The following is a 20,413-nucleotide window of genomic DNA, read 5'->3' as shown; positions in this document are numbered from 1 at the left end:
TTATTCACAGTATTCTGCAGAGAAAGACCACGATAAGCAAGATGTACAAGCAATATTTATGACTATCAAAATGTATTACGTCAAACGTTACTGAACTACACACTCGATGTTGCACAAAATCGCTACCTTTTTTGTTTATGAATCTTTTATAATAGCGTCGTTAATTTTAATCGTAAATTTTTTTAAGTTTTTTTACTTTTTCAACTTTATTTTTATAAAAATAATATCTAAATAGTAAAATAAGTTGTTTAGTGACTTACTATTTATAAATCAAATATAATTGTAATTTTTGTTCTTATTATCAGTACAAATTTTACAATCAGATGTCATTAAGTCTACAAAATTCATTCTAAAAATGCATTAATTTCTCCGTCTTCTTTAATTATATCTTTATTATCTTTATTCATATTCCACGCATAGTATATTATGCATAGAATAAAATATTAATGAGAAAAAGGCGAAAGACACAATGCGTGTCATATTTTTATTCCACGCGTGATAAATAGTTAATGAAATAATAATAAAGTAGCAAAGAGACAAATTATGTCCGCGGAGACTTAGTATAGAATAAGAAGGGATATAAATAATACGGAACTTCATCGATTGAGGCAAACATCGGGCTATCTTAAATTTATACCAATGATAAAAAATTAACGAGCAAAAAGTAAGTCTACACAGTTGTTGAAAGTTTTAGTTTAGAAGTTTCACCTATTTGTGGCCTACCGCCGCGTCTAGCGTTAATTTTGTATTAATTTTGTATAAGCGTTTCGAACGATAATTATATTTGCAGCAATTTCGTGAACAGCAGCGCGGGGAAAGTTTCCAAGACCGTGACACGCGCTCGCGGTATTTAACTTCTGAATTGCTGAGAAGTTTATTCCCGCACGCGAGCCGATCCGACCGAGACGAATTTACGGGAGCCTCGGGACAAAGTTTGACTGCCCTATTAGCGGGTCAAGTGCGAATTAATTGCGAATGCCCGATAGGTGTATCGCGAACGCGCCATCCGAAAGACCTTGCGTTAATTGTATCCGAAGGCTCGCTGTGTGCACGACACGCGTTATACACGTGCTATGCGCAAAGGAAACAAGATCAGGTCAACGAGTATTTTTCCATCGAGGTGTATGTTAGCGAAACGCCATTCGTTTTCGTTCCGTTACAGTCCCTACAATAGATTTCAATTCACAAGCGAAAGTTACAATTCGCAATTCACAGAAAGTTACCGCGAAGATTAAGCGAGAAACAAGAAGTCTGCTGCTGCCGATAATTGTGCCGATGATGTATGTTAGAATAACGGATCAATAACGATGTGTGAGGGAGTTGCGAAAACTTGTAGAAAAACCGAATGCAGAATCAACAGTTACTTTGAGATCTCCGCTTCGGAACTGCAAACCTTGCCGGAAAGTGCGATTTATGTGGATGAGTTAGAATTTAAAGATAAGAATTAAAGAAATAGAAGGTTTGTCTTTGGAATTTAAAACTGTCGCACTAATCTATTGCGTTAAAATTAAATTTATAGAATTTTATTATATTTATGATTTAAAGAAGAAATTAAATCGCTCTCTAAGCAAGTTAGTTTCAGTTATAATTAATATTTTATCAGCAGTATCGAAAAAGGAATATAGTTGTGATCGATTTGTTTACTTAATCTTTTGTTCCTAATGTGATTGTTCAACGACAAAAAAAAAATATTTATTAAATTTACGTAAAGTCTGACAAGTAAGGTCGCATGTTTTTTGTCGACACGTCGTAATTTTATATAAAAGGTATGCATGTCTCGTGACATGACACCAACTTTTAAGAGTAATCACCAGCAATATAGCTAACTTTAGCTAATTTGGCGGAGCTATTATTGCCATGACGTGTCCTTGTGCTTTGGCGGAGAGCGATGGCAAACGCGGCGGACACGTTATTATAGCAAAGAACAAATGTAAATTTATTAAAGTAAAGCTTAAATTTTTTTATTAGAAAAAAAGTGGACTCAAAATACACAAAATAATACGCAGAATTTATAAAGATTAAACTGTGGGAAGTAGAAAAACATTTTGACGACGCTGATGACGGTGGTCATAAAAACTAACTCGAAAGACGGAGTTCCGGAGATGCTATCGGGTGTAAAAAACTGCATATCTTCGCGCATTGCATCATAAAGGGACTACTTTGAAGGTAAAAACAGTCGATACAACAGCCAATCGTCAGTGCACAAGAAGAAAATAAAATGAGCTTGCGAGAGCTTTATATCGTCAGACCTCGTATATATAATCTTTCGAGTTTATTTCCGCACGCGAGCATGCGGAATTTCCCACCGAAGCAAGTTTACGAGACCCTCGGGGAAAGTTTGACTACCCCATTAGCGGGTCAAGTGCAAATTAATTGGATGCCCGATAGCTATGTAGCGAACGAGTTTTTGCAGTAATAATATTTCGTGTGCTCGGCGCCGTTGTCGAGCTTGAAGCGCGTGACTTTCGGGACATTCGCTTACCTTAGTGTAAACGCCGGCGCTGGACAGCTCATTTTCGATGACCATGACGATGATGCCGAACATGCCCATCACGAGGGCGTAGTCGCTGATGCGCTTGCGTTTTTCGAACAGGGCCTTCCGCCTTCCGAGCCGGTAGCCGACGTTCGGCTTGTGCTTGGACCCGATGCTGCCGCCGCGCTTCAGGGAGCCGCCGCCGCCGGCCACCATGCGCTCGTCCATGTAACGGGGATACTCGGAGTGGACACCCACGAGGGCGATGCCGGCGTCGTCGCCGGCACCGGCGCCCCCGGCGCTGCCGCAACCGGCAGCCGCACCGGCCGCCCCCGCGCCGCCCCCGCCGGCCACCCCGCCGCTGTTCTTCATCGCCCCCGGGATCGAGAGAGTCGACACTGGCTTCCGCAGCTGCAACAGCGCGAGCAGGACAATTAAGCCGGCTGTATGAACATTACATTCTCTATTTACGTGTCAAGCGAGCGGGCGCTTTGTTACTTATACTACCGTGCGTAAAAAAAAAAAAAACAGTGCGTAAGCCGCGCTTGCAAACATATTTTCTCCTCTGACAATGTGCTTTTTTTGAATTTCAGTTTCAAAGTTGCCTCACAAATTGCTAATCTCTATCTTGATTTCGGAAACGCGGCACAGTTCACGCTTGAAAGTGCGAGAGAATGTACACTAAGCTAGTCGCTCTTCCGACTGAGCATTTCCGATTAAGCATCAGTTAAAAGTTAATTGATAAATGACACAAAAGACAAATGAGAAACAAGCACGCATTGTCTATTATTGAGATAAAAATAACTGCGCGTTACTTCTCATTTGCCCTTTTTATCGTCAATTATATTTTCAAGAACTATCGCTTTTTTTATTGATCAATAAATTCGAAGCGATAATTCTAAACCGGAAGGTATTATTGTTGACATCTAGCATGTCCAAAAATTGTGCAAAGCTATATACAATATAAAAAAACACAGCAATCACGCGCATATTTTCTGTATGCAAAATAAAAAAAATAGAAGCTTTAATTCTACAGAATTATTTAAAAAAATAGCGAAACAATGGCTTTTTCTCTTCTTGTAATTTCCTTTTTTTTTTTTCTCCTCAAGAGTGTGACTCATACCAACTTCGAAACAAATGGCCGTCGCAGAAGTGTAGTTCAGGCGACTCGTCTTAACAGCCGCCGGGTAGTCTTGATTTATCGGACGAAACATGGGAGTGGGCGGCCGCATAAAATCTTCCAGCCAAAGCTCTCGAGAGAGGCTCGAGACGGCTTTCGATCGATGGAAATTATTCCATCTGGCCACCCAACGACAGCGCGAGTTAACCAGGGTCTCTAGTGGCGCGCGCGTATGCAATTTCTCGGTGCGAATTGAAGAGTGCGGATGTTTGTTTAAAAATTTAACGCCTCGTCGGCGAATCTCGATCGAGGAATTGCTTTATAACAAAGCGCTCTCTTAATCACGTTAATCTTTTCAGCTATGCCGGGAATGGAATGTCAGTTGCTTTCGCGTCTCGGGCAAGCTTTTAGACGGCAAGAAAACCGCGAAGATTTCGGTTCGGCGTTAACAAAAAAATCAATATTTTCTTTTTTCTCGCGTTGAAAGCTCGGAGAAAAGCTTATCCTTTCGTTTCTTAACTCTGTACCGCTGTCGAATTGATTGATTACTTCGTAGTAAGCATACAGTAAAGAAAAAATTTGAATATATATATATATATATTTCTATTCTTTTTTTCATCTTCAATTCCGTAATCTAATTTTTTTATTAGATAAATAATATTAAAATGATTAAATTGTTTTATATGTGCATTGTTAATGCGCAATTCGGAATTATTGGCATCGTGGCACAATTAAAAGTAAATTATGTATTTTCAAATTAGACATGAGTTCTCATGCATTAATTTTGATCAGCGCATCCAGCGAGTTCCGGTTTAAAACAGTAATTTAAAATATCCCATGAGAGAGTAAGTTCCAATTGGATCTAAAGCAAATGTTAGGATTAATCTAAAGAAATACTCTTTAAAAGTACCAATATTTGTAACGGATATAGATTACACACTTCGAGTCGATTTTCTTTCAATAACGAGTTTAAACAGAACCCCTGAGACTTTGCGTTGGGAATTGCCGTAAAACAAAATAATCGGATCGAGGCAATTTGTGAAAATTCCCTAAATTAAGTTGGAGATGCTTTAGAAAAAACTTCTTAAACAAAATTGGAAAAATTTTATAGAAAGATATTTTCTTGCAATTTCTCGATTTTCTCGAATTTCTTAAATTTCAAGATGTTCTCTTAGAAAATATTACTCGAAACGGCGATGTAACAAAATATATATAATTAATGTGATTGCTTTCTTGACTTTCAGTTAAGTAAGTTTCTCGATAAATTATGATACATGTTGAAGGTTTTCAAGATATCTTACGAATATATCATAAATTAAACATGCCAAATATGTTTTAATTAAATGCAAGCGGAAATAGATAGAATTATTGGGAAAATAAAGTTATAGAAATCCTAAAATCTTTATTTTCGCTGCTTTAAACGATCGATTTAAAAAAATATCACGGAATTTACAAAGTAAGAATTACACAACGATATTTACTCTCTCTCAAAAAAAAAAAAAAAAAAAAAAATCGCACTCGTCGCCGAGTGTCTCGCTACAGACGAATGCGTTTCATTCCGCGAATCGCTTTGCTCGGAGAAAGCGAGTGTGAAACGCGGAAAATTGTTTACCATCTTACGCGGGAAGTATCCTCGTCACGGAGAAATGGCACGATTGCTCGAACACAGAATTCGGCATCTATCCCCTGCATGCATCATGCGATTTCATTCCGCTGTATCTATCGGCCGCGCCAGCTGCGCTTTGCCGATGCACTCCGCATACGGAGCACTTCGCACGGGGCGCATGCACCTGTCTGCCAGTGTATGGGGTCGCACGTACGCGGCTCCACGTACGCAGCCGATCGATCCCCCGCTATATTTTCCAAACGCGTCTTCCATGAGAATACGTTTCTCACGCCGGCGAGCTAGAGCGACGCTCTGTGCGTGAGTTTCGCTAAATGGAACGCGCGCATCTCGCTCTCGCTCCACTCTCATCTCCTCGCGGTTTTCTCTCCGAATAAAAGCGCAATCGCAAAAGACGCTCAATCGCAAATTGTTCTCAGGCATTAATATTGTCGTAATTTTGCGTTCAAATTAATCGCGGTCTATAATTACTGAAAGTTATCTCGGCGGATTCGCTGAAACTTTTCACGACTTTTTTTATGAGCGCTTGCGACGTTAACTTGGGATATCAAGTGATCAACGGGGAGGTTGACGAGCGGCACCGCGATGCACCGGGAGGGAGATTTCGCGTGACCCCGTGACCTTTCTCATCAGCTGGAAAGCAAGAGCGAAAGAGCCGTGTTATCGGAAGGGGACAGAAAGAGAGAGAGACACACACAGAGACGGGGTGGTAGTCATGGAAACCGTCCCGAGAGGCTTCCTTAATTCAAAGCTTGATTGGCTCGGGTAATCTTAAACTTGTATATGCCCGATAAAGTTCTCTCTTTCTCGCCTTTGCGACACTTACTCCGATTTCGCGATCGCTAGCGACCGCGACAAAGAAACGAACTACCGACGATTTTACGCCGTCTCATTCTCTCCCCCGCAGTACGCGAACAATAATGGTATCGCTGTTCGACATTTCCAAATCGTTTCAACCCCTTTCGCTCGGAACGAACCTTTAAAGTTGGAACATCCAACCGGAAAATGCTTTCGTTCGAAATCAACGATTGTGTATAACTGATAGTATTATAATAATTCAATTAAATCGGCATTTATTTTGAATTTGCATCGAATGAAAGGAGGATTAAATTAAATGGAAAATGATTCATTCATAGTTACTGATTTTTAGCAATCTGCCGATGATTGTAGAAAAGTCTTTCGAATCCCGAGACTTTTGAAAAATGAATGCACGATCACAAGTGTTGATTTCAATAATTTTTTTCTCTTACTTTTTTGTGTTTTTAAATTATCAGAGTAATTAATATTGTGTTCAAAAAACTGAGGAATCATTATTAATTGTGCGCCAACTCGTTCAACAGCAATTAAGAATTAGCAGGTAGATTAACGACATTTAATAAGTCTTAATAATAACATTATAATTAATTCGTACAATTTTTCGTCTGCTTGGATTCAATTTTCTTTTATATGGCTATTTCTTTCCGTTTCTCTTTCTTTTTATCTACTCAATCTCGTGTTTTATTATTTATAGAGAGTGTATTTTGTTATTCCGAAAAGGACTCTAGCGATTCAGTTTCTTCCTACAGAATTGAATCGAATTAATTTCCTCGCTGAACCTTCCATCTATCCTCCTCCTTCCTCCTCTTTCGCCCGTCGGCGTCTAATAAAGTCAACTTTCCTCTCGCGAAACCGCAATCTTTCCGGCGACTTGCAGCTTCTCGCGCGCGAGAAAAGCGATAAAACTGTCGGCCACCGTGGAGAAATAGAGAGAAAAAGAACAAAGGAAGGAAAAAAAGATGGAAAGAAAGAAAGAAAGATAGGGGAATATGATCTCCGCCGTCGGGTATTTGTCGAGCATTCGATACTCGCATTCGGTTTTCACACTCGACTCGGTACATTGTCGCTAGTCTTGGACTAGTAAGAAAGCAGTGTTGCGCCAGAAAACCAGAAGAGAGGTAAGTCAAGTGTGCAAGAGAAGTACTGGTATTTGCGGTTCACGCGCACTTCTCGCGCAAGTATCAAATTTAACATTCTCAAATGTCAAGTATGCATCCTGCGAAAATGCTGGTAAACCTTTTGTGCATATCCCTATACAAGGTATTTCGAAAAGCTCGAATGTTCGTTTAATTAAAAATTCTATAATTGAATCGGATTTAATTTTTACATCCGTAAGTTAAATCTATCGAATATATTTTAGTTCGTTCAGATGTATAACAACTGTTCCGTCAAAGAAATCTTTAAGTATTTGGAAGATTGATCTATATATATATATATATATATATACATTTATTTAAAAACAATTCACAAAAAGAGAGAGATTTAGATTTTTTTGATAAAAAAACTTGATAAATAATAAATTCATTCATCATAAATTATAATTCACGAATAATGAATCAATAGAATAAAAAAACGGCAATAAAAGATTGTAGTTAGCGATGCATACAAATAATATTCCTGAATACGCTTAGAAATTAATATAAAGCTTTGAGCTTTAATCAAGCTCGCAATCAGGAATAAAACACATTAGCATCGGTTAGTACCTCGCCTTTTAATTTCTGCGGTTGTAAATATTGTATGTTACATTTTGCATATCAAATATGCAATTTTAATCAGCTTTGATGCGACAACTGATACATTTAAAAATCTTAAAAGCTTTTAGATTAGTCAAAGATTATATAGAAATAATTCATGAAAACATCGGATTTCTTTCTCATAAAAACATACCGGGAGAATCAATAAGTTAAATGATAAATAATAAATTTGATGAAAAAGAAAACAAGAGACCATGGTTGGTACTGCGTACAAATAATTCTTTCTTACGCTCAAAGGTTAATCTTGAACTTTGAAGGATCAATAAAATTCGCAATTGGGTTTTTGAATAGAATAGAATTAAACAAACATTAATATCGGTCAGCGTCATCGCTCGCCTTTTAATTCCCGCGACCGCGAATGCTCGCACGCCACACTTTGGCCCGGCGATAATTTCGGGACGATAAACGGCCGCCGTTAACCGTACTTTCGCTCGTACATCGGGCGGAGCGATGTACGATGCGGCGCCAACTCGTAGAATACGTTGCCGCAAAGTCCATTGCAAATGTGTTACAATAATTGCCGGAGCACAGTTTTCCGCCGTTCGACTGCGCGATTTCGTCTCGCTCCAGTTTTCGGCGATTATGCCGCGCCCGCCCGCCCCTCCGCCCTTTACCGCTTCAACCGCGAACATAATCTCTCTAATGGAACCGCGAGATAATGCTTCAGAAGAGATTACTGCTTCGCGGGGCGCTCCGGTGTACAACCGGTGACCAATAATTCAGCAGATATCACACGGATATAATGTTATCTGCGCTCCCGCCGGATAAGTTTCACGCTCGTTTTATGTGACATTAAATCGATAACATCAAATCGTCGACGACACGCACTTCCCCGTTTACTTCCCCGGCGTTTTTCCAGCGCTTTCAGAGCTCCGGCCGATCGTCATACGCCACTGTGCGCTTTCCCACAAAATAGCCGGACCTCATCCCGATTCCTCATCGTCATCATTCTGCACCAATATTGACAAAATCAAACTCGCCATGTTTCTGTTTTTGTATCTCACTTCTCCGGGAGATTGGAGTGCTATTACGGCAGGCTGGGAACTTTGCCAAGAAAATGTGTCACATTAATGCCTGTACCAACACGCGCAACGTTATCCTTTTCAATAAAATCCTTTCCATTTTCTTCCCTTCCGGGATTTACTGTCTTTCCGTCCAAATCATGTGCAATTTTATTATTCTAACATGAAAACTTGTACAAAAATTGCGAGCAAGATATATTTCGCAATTCTCGCTTCATCGTGAAAGGATATCCACGGTCGGAAAACCGCGTGAAATTTTGTGACGCGAAAATGTCGATTTTGTCCCGCATGCTTGGCAAATCAGAATAATGTTTTTCTCATAATCTGCCGATGTGGGTCGATCGTCAATACGCGACTGCGAGACACGACGTAAAACACGCGATGTCACTCTCAAGTCCTCGTTAAACAATCGTCTAGTTCGAACCATCGAGATTAATTCGATACTTTGACGGAAATTTTCGCGAAGCTTTACAACTTTGTTAATTGAACGGGAGCGCGCATCGAAAATTGTCCGGGAATTACCGCGCATTTCATATTTCGGATATTCTGAGGAAAGTCGCGAGGATTACTCGACGTGGAGCTTAACGAAGATATTGCTACACATTGCGCTTATTAATTTTGCTATATTCCAGAAACGCTTGAAAATTTGACCGGCAGAAACTTTCAAAACTGATAAAGTTTATGCAAATTGCTTCATAAAATTAACGAGTTAAATATTTATTGTTAATTGCCTTTTGCTGTGGAAATAAATTCAAAACTGCAGTCGACATCAAATTTCTTGTTTTACTTTTACTTTACGCGCATAAGCGTGTTTTAATATTTAATATTAAAAGAAAAAGAATTATATCAAAATTAAAAAAAATGTATTTTAATTTCAAAATAATTATTCTGACGGGTTCTGACATTGTCGTTTATGGGCTTAAACGAACATTATCATCATTTGGAAAATGTGTTAATTTTGAAACAGCATATAAAATTTAACTTATAAACAAGCTTTTTAGTCAGTCGGTGCGTATGCGCAACAATGTACAAAACATTAACACTTTATGCCGAGAAAGTCAGCGAATTAAAAATTTCACGGAATTTACGAGATGAATTATTTCATACAGATTTTAAACCGTTAAGCTTGCGACTTTTAGAGCTTAATGTGTCGCGCGGCGAAAACAATTACGGCAGTTACGGAATCGACAAGTGCGAGCGGTTCATCCGTACCGAGCGTTGTTTAAAAAAGTTTACAAGAAGATGACGGTGGTCCACCAAATTGCCGACATTACATAGACGATGCTACGCGGTATAAAGTACGTGCTTTTGCAAGTCTTTCGTTGCACGAGAGTCATTTTCTAGCCGGCGCGGCCGCAGGAGGATTACTCGCGGGATACTTGAGAAAATGTAAAGACAGCCGGGGCCGCAATTTTCAACCGGGAGGGGGGGATCTCATAATTCTACGGTTATATTTTCCGGGTTATTCCACTCACATCGCCAATATCGCTTCTTTGTTTTTATTCGTCGGATTATCTTCTGTCTTGAATTGGATTGTTCGTCCTTGGGATTATTGCGTCCTGGCGGACTCGAGAGGATCTAGATGTTGTTGACTACGGAACGTCTAAAAACGGAAATCGTGGAGCTCGGAAAGCAATTACAACCTCCGATGTTCGAGGATTCTCTAAAGTCTTTCCTTTCTTAAAGAAGAATTCTTACGATTCTTTCCCGCAACTTCATTATTAATTAAATTTAACGCACAGCACCTTACGATATATTTTCAGATTTTGGAATATTTGCAAATATGTCAATATATTTTGCAAAAAACAATAATCCATATTAAATATTAATTCCTTACTGCGGGCAAGGAAAAAAGTCATATGACGTGCCGTCTTTCGCATTCTTTATTTATTTCCCTTTTAGTTTTTCTTAAATAAATTTTGTAGGATTTTTTGCATTAATTATTTTTATTTAGAACATCTAAAGAAACTTGAAATCTTAAATAATTTATTCATTTAGAGACTGAAGCTGGAAAGTAAAATGTTTTTGATGCGTGAATTGTCGGAAGAATATGGTAAGATTATAATGCATTACATCTCTAGCGCGAATGAAATTTTCAGTTGTAGAAATTATGAGGAGAAATGTAATATATTTTTGGCAAGAGATGTTTCCCTGCCCGAAAATTTTGACTTTAATAAAACTTTGTAAAAATATAGAGTATATAAGAAATATATAGGAAACGCGAAATACATAAAAAGTAATTCTCAGCGTAAATTTAGTCTGAGGAGGTGAAACCATTCTTTAAAGGTTTGTACCACTTTACTTTTTTCAGTATATCTTGCCCATAGATAAAGGAAAAACTTTTTAGATAGAAATATCATTTTGAGAGATTTATCGAAAAAATATGTAGGAGAAATGAATCTTTCAAATTTAAATTAGTAGAAAAGTATTAATGTTTTATAGAAACATCTAAGATACAAAAATAATACGTAATTTTCTTTTTGACAATGATTAAAAATTTGTAAAAACGCATTCTCGAGTTTACTTTAAAACTAAACCAACAATAATTGTGTGGTTCAACATAAAAACGTAAAAATGTAAATGAAAAGAAAACAAACAATGTTTACACAATTCAAAATTTAAAACTCAGATTCCATTCCTTCCAATATTTAATAAAATTACGATCGTTCGTAAGGCGCAAATGCTGACAAATCTTCCGACCACGATAGCCACTACCGCTTTCTTACACGAGCGCCCATGCTGCGCCGAAACGAGTTTAGGATTAAAGGAAAAATATTCGGCCGCTCGTTCGCCCGAATGGGAAAAGTAGGGAAAGCACAGCCAATTTCCAACCGCGCTCCGCCGGCTATTGCATTGGTAACTCGTTCTCTTCCGTTTTCGCCTCCTCTCTTTTTTTTTTGCTTTTACATCGATTTCCCGGATAGGTGATAACCGACGATGAAATAGTTACAACGGCGTGTAGCAAAAGGAAACTTGCATTTTACATTGCGTTGCGTAAAAACCCGTTGATCCGTATTTTTTGCATTGGCAGTGATTTCTAAAGATCAAAGTCAAAGTTATCAGAAAAAAAAGCCTTGACCTTTCAATGCTATCGCGTGAGAAAAATCGTTTACTTGCAATGAGCACGATATATCCTTTGCCGTTTTATGTTCACGACCTGATATCTGAATATGTTCACATTTTACACAGAATCTTTCGGTTAAGATTGAAGGCTATTGTCAGCGGCATAAGAATAAGAAAATAAAGCGGCAACAATCGAATATAAATGTCTCCGTGCACGGTATCGAGCTATCGACGAAAGCGTTCTCAGCGGCGTGCTCGTGTCGTCCATCGGCGAGCGCAAGTAATGCCGACGATCAATCGTCCGTAGGTCGCGTTGTTAAATTTTTAATCTCGTTTATCCCGAGTCAAGGGCAAACAGAGGAAGAGAAAGAGACGGCGTGCTAGAAAGGCAAAGACAAAAGTTCCTCAAGTGCGTACGGCTGTGCAAAATCTCGAATTTTTTTTTTTTTTTAATAGACGAAGAAATTGTGATTAAAAACGTTAAATTTTAATGAGATTAACCCTGTAATACAAATTATTCTATTAAACATCGCAATTTTTCCGTTTCAATAAAGTATTTAAAAATTTTAAATTTTTATTTTATAAAACATAAAATTGAAATTTTCAGGGAATCGTATTTCTTTTAAATAATTGTACTTGGATACGCGATATTATGAAAGGTGAAAACCGTTTTGCAGAATGCTATACATACCACGGTTATAAAGAGAGCCGCATTTAAATATTCGATAATGTAGGATAATTTGATGGAGCTATACAGCAAAAGAAAGAATGCGGCATCGATCGTAAAATTTCACGGATAGGAATGAAATCTCGCGAGGAGCGCCGTAAGAAAGTGGCGAGTCGGTCTCTTAATTACGTTCGCCCGGAGCGAGAGACGGGCCCGCGGAAGCGAGTAAGCACTTTTAATAGAGAACTCGTGGTAATTCACTCGGCGTTGATAGTTGCATCCGTCAACCCCGGGCACTTCGCTTTGCGAAATCGCAACGCCGCTGCTTTTTGGAGCACCGCCATGACGAGAGATTTAATTAACTCGCGATGGACGAGGTTCTCTCTCAGAGAATATATAATTTCCTGTCTACATAAATTATGTATTATCTCGCCTCTGTGAACGCCTGCCGAATTCGCGATTCATACGAGCTAAAAATCAGCGACAGAAAATAATGTGTTCAATCTTAAAGTTGCAGCGCAGGGCGGTTTAATGCGCACTAGATTCGCAGTTATAAGCACTTCCCGATCGAGTACATCGCGTCTATCAGTGCATCATTATTTAAATTAGTTACACGTGAAACACTAGATTGCAAAGTGAATAACAGATTGTATTAAATCAATCGATATTGTATTAACTAACAAAACTTGATTAAAAATTTTCAATACTTATGGATTAAAGAAATTAAGGCATGTAAAAAGTGTTTCAAAATCAAAAGTAATTTCTGAGTTATAAGCGATTAAAAAAAAGAACGGTGTTTCGTGAATTTCAAGATAACAAAATTACATTTTTTAAGTTAGTTTTCGATCAATTTCTATTTTAATTTTTGAATTGGTATTAATTTCAATTCCAGTCTCTAGGATTTAATTTAATAAAAATATATATTGCGTGAAAAATCGGAAAGTTGCAATAAATGATGATCTCCTTTGACGCTTTTACCACTATGCAAATTTCTACTCTACATTGGCCAGAAAATCTTTCATCAAAAGAACATCCGGTGGTTTTGGGATATCCCGTATAACGTCCAATAAAATAGTAATTAAGTCGCAGCTTAATTATATTCGCATCGGGTCTTTTTCTATGTAATAATGTGCGTTATAGAATATGTAGAAAAAGAATTTTATCGCAAGACAAAAGATCTTTGCGCATCGTTATAAAATACAAATAAATATAAATGTTTAGTATTTTTAAGAATTTAAAAATCCTTTACTTTTAAATTGTTAATTTCTTATAGCCAAGAATTCTCATACTTATTTTATATTTTAGAATTCTTGGACTAAAATAATTAAAATAGAATAAAAAATGAATAAAATAAAAGTAAAAAAAACTTGTCTTATTTCTAATATAAAAAATTGGCTCTTTAAATCTTAAATTTGTAATCTTAAAAAAAATAATTATTACTAAATGCAAAAGTATTTAAAAAAAAATACAAATAACTATATAAAATTGTATTAAAAATACAAATAGCTACAGAAATAACAGCATAAAGTTACTATAAACAATTTGTGATTTAACGTTTCGTATTATAATACTATTTATTATTATTAAATTAATACTCTTATTAAATCATTGTTTCAATGTTGTATAATAATAATTCGTTGATTGTAAAAAAGTTTCCCAATGTTTCTTTCTATGTCAATTTTCACAGAATTAATATTAATCATTTTTTCGCACGTCAGTCTTGATGAAACCAATCGCCGTCAATTTTTTTCTTGCTTCAGTTTCGGTAAAACCAATTTGTATAATCTTTCTCTTGCTTTAGTTCTAACGAAACCAATTTTTCCGAATTTTTTTCTTGCTTCAATTCTCATAAATTGAAATCGATTCTGTGAATTTATTTATTAATTTTTTTTTTTTTTTTCTTTTTATGCTGAACGGAAAAGTTCTGACGTTGGCATAAAAAAGCACCAAGCGATCACGCGATAATAAAACCGGATCGCGATGTCTATTACCCCGCGATTACGCGGAAAACTTTCGCGAGGATTCTTATAATCGGGAGACCGAGTTCCGATGAAACGGCGAAGAGATACGCTTCGAATGAAAAGTATTCCGGAAACGTGGACTCTCACCTATCGAGCGCGGGATTACTTTGCGGGATTTTCAGCGAAGTAACCCGATGATCCTAAAAAATTTCCGTAATTATCCTAATCCAACTCGTCGCGCGCCCAGTTAATAGTTTCCGCGCAATTTAATTATTACGTCACAGCGAGAATAAAGTGGCTTTTTTTACGAAATAATTGGTATGGCCGATACTATTTACATAATCTCATAATCTTTTTCAATGCCATCACCGAAAAGTGTAATTGTATTTCTTAGGCGAGAGTGTATTGCAATAGTTTCTCGCGCTATTAAAATACAAAAAAGTGAGGCTTTTCGATAATTACTAACTTTGTGTTAAAGTATTAATTTGAATATATAATAATTCTAAACTTTTACTTTTATTTGTGGAAAAAAATCGAATTGTCAAATCTTCTGAACGATTATACAATTTTTTAATTACAATATTTTCCATTGGTGTCGTTAAACGTTTTGTTATTCGACAAAAAATTATGTAAATTTATGTAAAACTTGTTAAATTTCATTTATTCAAACAATTATATAATTAATGCAATCATTCGTGCAATCGAAATATAATTCAATGATTAAGTAAGTTTAATTAGCAGGCATAATCGGAAGAGCGATATTTAACAGCACGACAATTATGTACAAATACATAATTCGCATTCGAAACGCGAAATTTGAGGCTGCACACAGCCTTGGCGTTAAAATGTCAAAATTATCCCGATAAAATTCTGCTCTGGCGAACGACAATTTTTGCATCGTTGAAAATTCAAGAGCCGCAATAATGTCCTTGAAACTGCGGAAGGACAACGTGGAGGATAATTTTGCAGGCAGACTAGCTATCGCGACCCGAAAGCGACCCTTCCGTCAATAAGTGTAATATTGTTTCCTCGACCTCGTTCGCGCTACTACATCATCCTTCCCCTCCCCCTTTCCCAATGCCACTCGACTGCTATCCTCAATGCAGCCGGTGAAGCGAAGTGATAAAGTGTCCCAATTGTTTGATTCGCACGGTATATAAAAGCCACCCTCTGCCGGCCGACTTCCGCGGCGTTGAGAAGGCGCTAGACGTGCTCGGGGTGAAAATTCGCATCGTCGTCCGCGAGCCCGATCGACGTGAATTAATTGAAATTCCGCCGCAAGTCTTTCTCAATTTCTTCAGCGCGCTCCTTCAAATCGCTGCTTCTCTCAACACTCGGCCCGCCCGATCGCTACAATTCTATTTCCAATTCTTTATACAGCGGTTTTACACGATCCTTCAGCACGTTTCCGCGACTCTCTCTCTTCCGACAGATCGCACATACACGCACGCGAAGTGGAGTACGTGAAGAAGATTTTAAGTGGTCTCGTGTGCCCGATGTTGAACGAGAGTGCAGGGAGACTTCTTAGAAGTTCGCGAAAGAAAAAGGGATTAGAGAAAGATGTGAGTTGTCCATTTCTTCGCGATTGATTTAACGTACTGGCGCGTATGCGATCCGTAATCTCTAAGGGAAGAGAGTGACTAATTGTTGGACGTTCGATCGAGCATGACAATCGTATTCATCACACACGAATTGTAATCCATTCAGGCATTGTAATTGTGCTTAATGTCGGTTAGCAGTGTACGTAAGCTCAAAATGTGCTTGTAATAACCGAAAATCGTGGTTCGAGAAGGTCGAACAAGCTTTAAGTGACAGATTCTTTAGCCAAGTTGATTTTCTTCTTAGCGGAAATATCGAGACATCAATTATTTTTAAATTATTTTCTGAAATTCATTGATAAATGATTCGATAAATTGTTCAAAGTATTGGAAGATAGGAAATTTGCGATAATTGTTCTTGAAATTTCCACTAAAAAAATTCGGCCGAGTTGGTTTTTTTCTCAGCGAAAATATCGAGGCATCAATTGTTTTCAATAATTTGATAAATTTTTCAATTGAGCATAAATTGAAAAATTGCGATAAAATACTACGTTTCTAGACATTTTTGTTAACAGTAAAAAAAAATTAATTTCGAGAAATTCGTTGTTAAAAAATAAGTCTTAAGAACATCTTCTAGATTGCTCAAGAATTCATGTTAAAATATAATTTTTATCTCTCCTCTGTGTCAATTTATCCCTCTACTAACATTCATTCTTAATATTTATCCTTCCTATCAGAAACTGTAACTCGCCGCTCTACCAACCTGTTTAGTGACATTTACGTATAATTGTTCTCCTCCTCAAGTGAGATCCGTCGTTTTCGCAGCGTCGCTGGCACTTTCGCGTAACTCCGATTGTTCGTCACCGAATAGAAGCACTTCATCGTACTCGATCCGCCGCGTCACGGCGTGGGATCGTCTCTCGGGCTCCGTCGAGTCGTTCATGTTGAGTCACAACCTTCTTCGCAGCCGCACCGAAGTCGGCTCTAGTTTGAAAGCGCGATCACACGAGCGGTTGATTGTAGTCCTCGCTCGTCCCCGACGCGCGCTCCATATCGGCTTGTTCACTCGTCACATCTGTTCGCGCTCACGCTCACGCGCGTCCCCGCGCGTTTCCCGCGAGCAATACGCCTCTGGGAGTTTCTCTCGGGCCGAATGAAACTTTAATTTCCCGCCGCAATTAACGGCGGGGACCGTTTGCCGTTGCAGCGAGGTACATCACCTCGCGAGCGAACACTTGACAACCGATAACACCGTATCGATTCGACGTCCTTGCCGCAGCAGCATCGCGGCGGTATCGCGGCAACATTGTGCATCCCCGTGATCCTCTTAGGGGCTCCTCGCGACTGCGCTTCCTTCCGCTCGCCGGCCGATTGCTACTGTCCTCGCATTCTTCCTCCTCCATCACGGCGACGGCTAACACGGCCGGCTTTTTCCATAAAAGCAAATCCCGAGATCGGTCCCGAGCCGAGGAAGCATTGTCCTTGTTTCCGGCGAGGAAAGAAACGGAGAGCCGGGATATACGTCGGTCTCGTCGCGCGTCTCGAGTAAAATGGTAGTATTGTAGATCTAAGCAAATTTCGTTATTTCGCTGTGTGATAAGCTCGCTGCGACGACGAAATACCGATAAGTGCGATATGCCTTAGGTTGCTGCGTTCTATCAACTTCCGGACAAATCAGGAAGCTAATAACTTGAAATTGAGAATCCGCTCGAGATTGAACAGCTCAAGACTTCGAATTTTCAATTTTGCAGATTAATCAAATACAAAGAGTGATAAATCAATAAAAAAATTCTAAAAGCAATAAAAAAGAAACAAATTTTAATACTGATTTAAATTTCTAAGTTTCATTAATTTGACTATTAATTAATTCGAAGGATAAAGTCGATGCAATTAATAATGAAGAATCTCTCAGACCTCTTATCTTTTAGATGACTTTTTAAAATATGATATTAATTATTTTTACCAATTGCTTCAAGCATCTAGAAATAAAAAAATAGAAAGTATATTACATAGAAAATAACCGTTGCATTAAAAGTAACACTTTTAATTATGTATATTTATTTTGCAAGGAAGCGTACAAGCGAGAGCTAGAAGGCAAAGTTCAAGCTCAGAAATCTGAGAGACCTCACGTACCTTCTTAAAAGATTAAGTTAGAGAAGTTCAAAGTGCATTCCAAAGACCTAATTGTCAAAAGTTTTGATTGTTCAACATTTCTATATCTAAATAAATAGAAATTTTCCACTCATCAAAATTTTAAGTGTGGAATGTAAAAATCGATAAATTCCTTACAGCAACTTAACGTAAATCGCAATCAGAATGCTATTACGCGAGTGTTTGCCGCTATTTCACAAACAATAATTCCACGTGCGCGTTTCGACAGCAACGTTCATCTGTACATCGTAAATATCCTGACGTTTTATCCTCCATATATATATATATATACATATATATATATGTCAAAAAAATCTCTACCAAATAAAAAATCGTATATTTCATGAATCGTATATTCCATCACTCAATGTATATAAAAATGTGAAATATATACATTTCTTTTTGATCTTTTTTATGTGGAGATGGAACGATCCATTAAAACGTGAAAGTAATTTTAGCGCATGTGCTCGTGCTTTCAACTCTTGCGGCGACGAACCGTTCCCCCCCAAGAATTTCATCGTGACGAACAAAGAATCAACTTCCAATGTAATAATCACGTACATGATTCGCGATAGGTGAATTTTTAATCAAGCAAATACCATCACCCGCGTGATCGCATCAATCTCTTCTTTCTTGCGCTCCTTCATTATTATTGAATTAATGTGCACACGGAAAAATTACCTATTATCAAAACGTAGATGTCATTTTAATAAAATTATTCCATACTCATTTTCACAATATTGTTAATGTTAGTTCATTTAGATAATGAAACGAGTAATTTCCAAATTATATTTCTTCCTTCCTCAACAATTTTCTATCTTCATATTTCTAGCCAATTTCTTATCAAAGAAATAATTCCAACAAAATGCGAGTTATTAATTATCTACATAAAATTTTGTATTTATTTTAATTAATTAAATTAATGAAATAAGAATTATCAAATTTAAATTAATTAATTTATAATTAAACACAATAAAGGCTGTTTTATTTATTACAATAATGGATTTTAGAGAACAGTTGCTTTTGTTTGTGAATTCCTTTATAAAGTTGAAATAAGAATAGTTATTTTCGAATTGATCAAAGAATACGTATGTAAATAATAGTCATCTCAAGTTTTGAAACATCCTGCATGTTTAATACAACATGGAGATCTTCTTCAAGTCGCAAGTAAAAAATTCATCCCGATTCAATGAATTTGAGATAGGCGGAATAAGGGGTATTCGCTTGCCTAAGAATGGCGATTCAGCAGTACTTCCGCAGCAATATTGCCCGGCTAGCTTTCTTCCTTCTCTTTATTTTAGTTTTTCTTTTCGCAGGGAAAACTGAGATGGGGTTTGCCACTTTAAATATTTGGATATGTTTAAAAAAATGGACACGAGAATTTGACTTGTAATAGTATTATGTAATAATATTTATATATGGTATAATTTAATTATCTGTTTAAAGAGAAAGCAATACAAAATACGACTGCCTCTTTTGATTCCCATATATTTGAAATTTTAAGCAAAAATATTGATATTAATTGATTTAATTTATTATTGTCCCCAAAAATTATTTAGACATTCAAACGTTATTTAACTTTAAACACAAAATTGTGAAAATATGATAAGCAATTTCCGAAATTGTCTGTATATTTCATATAAAAAAATATAAAAAAACTTTGTTTCCTTAATATACTTTTATTAAGCTATTTTGAACAGCGAGTATGCCTTTGTATTAAAGAACAATCTATCGAATTGTGCAATTACGTACTTTTACTCCACTAATAGTTCTGAGAATTGTGTTCGATGAGACTTTTCTCTCATCTGTTGTTTTTTAAGTAAAAAACATAATATAAAAATATATGTATCTAGTTGTGCTTGCATTGTTTGCTACATGCAATAAGGGAGGTCCACCAGTTTAATTTAGACAATCTACAAATGGATATTTTTATGAAATCGCTTTAAAAATTCTTGATTCTCTCTTAAAGTTCTTTTTAATTAAATATCCATTAAATATATTGCATTAGACATAAAAATCAAATAGCAAAACAACGAGAAGTTGTCAAATTGCATCGATGTTTAATTTCATTTCGTTATATATTTATTTTATTTTAATAAAATTTATAGAAAAATACGAGCATGAATGGAAGTGATTCGTGATAAAAAAAACTGTATCCATAAAGCATATTGAAATGACAATTTAAAAACCGACTTAATACTATATCATTTTCCGCGACCGGAAG

General features: G+C 37.1%; 1 protein-coding gene across 6 annotated transcripts in view; it reads right to left on the bottom strand.

Annotated features, from left to right (window-relative positions):
- SK (small conductance calcium-activated potassium channel) overlaps positions 1-20,413 on the bottom strand; it is a 156,285-nt gene that overhangs the window by 44,999 nt on the left and 90,873 nt on the right. For 4 of the 6 annotated variants that reach the window (XM_012369729.2, XM_067360474.1, XM_067360473.1 and 1 more), the window contains one exon: positions 2,483-2,884. In XM_012369729.2, coding sequence (XP_012225152.1) covers positions 2,483-2,884 — 402 coding nt within the window. Of the gene's footprint in view, positions 1-2,482; positions 2,885-16,801; positions 17,606-20,413 lie in introns of all 6 variants that reach the window. The other 2 variants (XM_067360476.1, XM_067360477.1) reach the window with 2 other exon arrangements.

The sequence above is a fragment of the Linepithema humile genome, chromosome 8 (assembly GCF_040581485.1).
Source record: "Linepithema humile isolate Giens D197 chromosome 8, Lhum_UNIL_v1.0, whole genome shotgun sequence".
In the NCBI taxonomy this organism is placed as follows: Eukaryota; Metazoa; Arthropoda; class Insecta; order Hymenoptera; family Formicidae; genus Linepithema; species Linepithema humile.
Note: the sequence above shows the minus strand (reverse complement) of the source record. Positions and strands in the feature narration are given on the sequence as shown.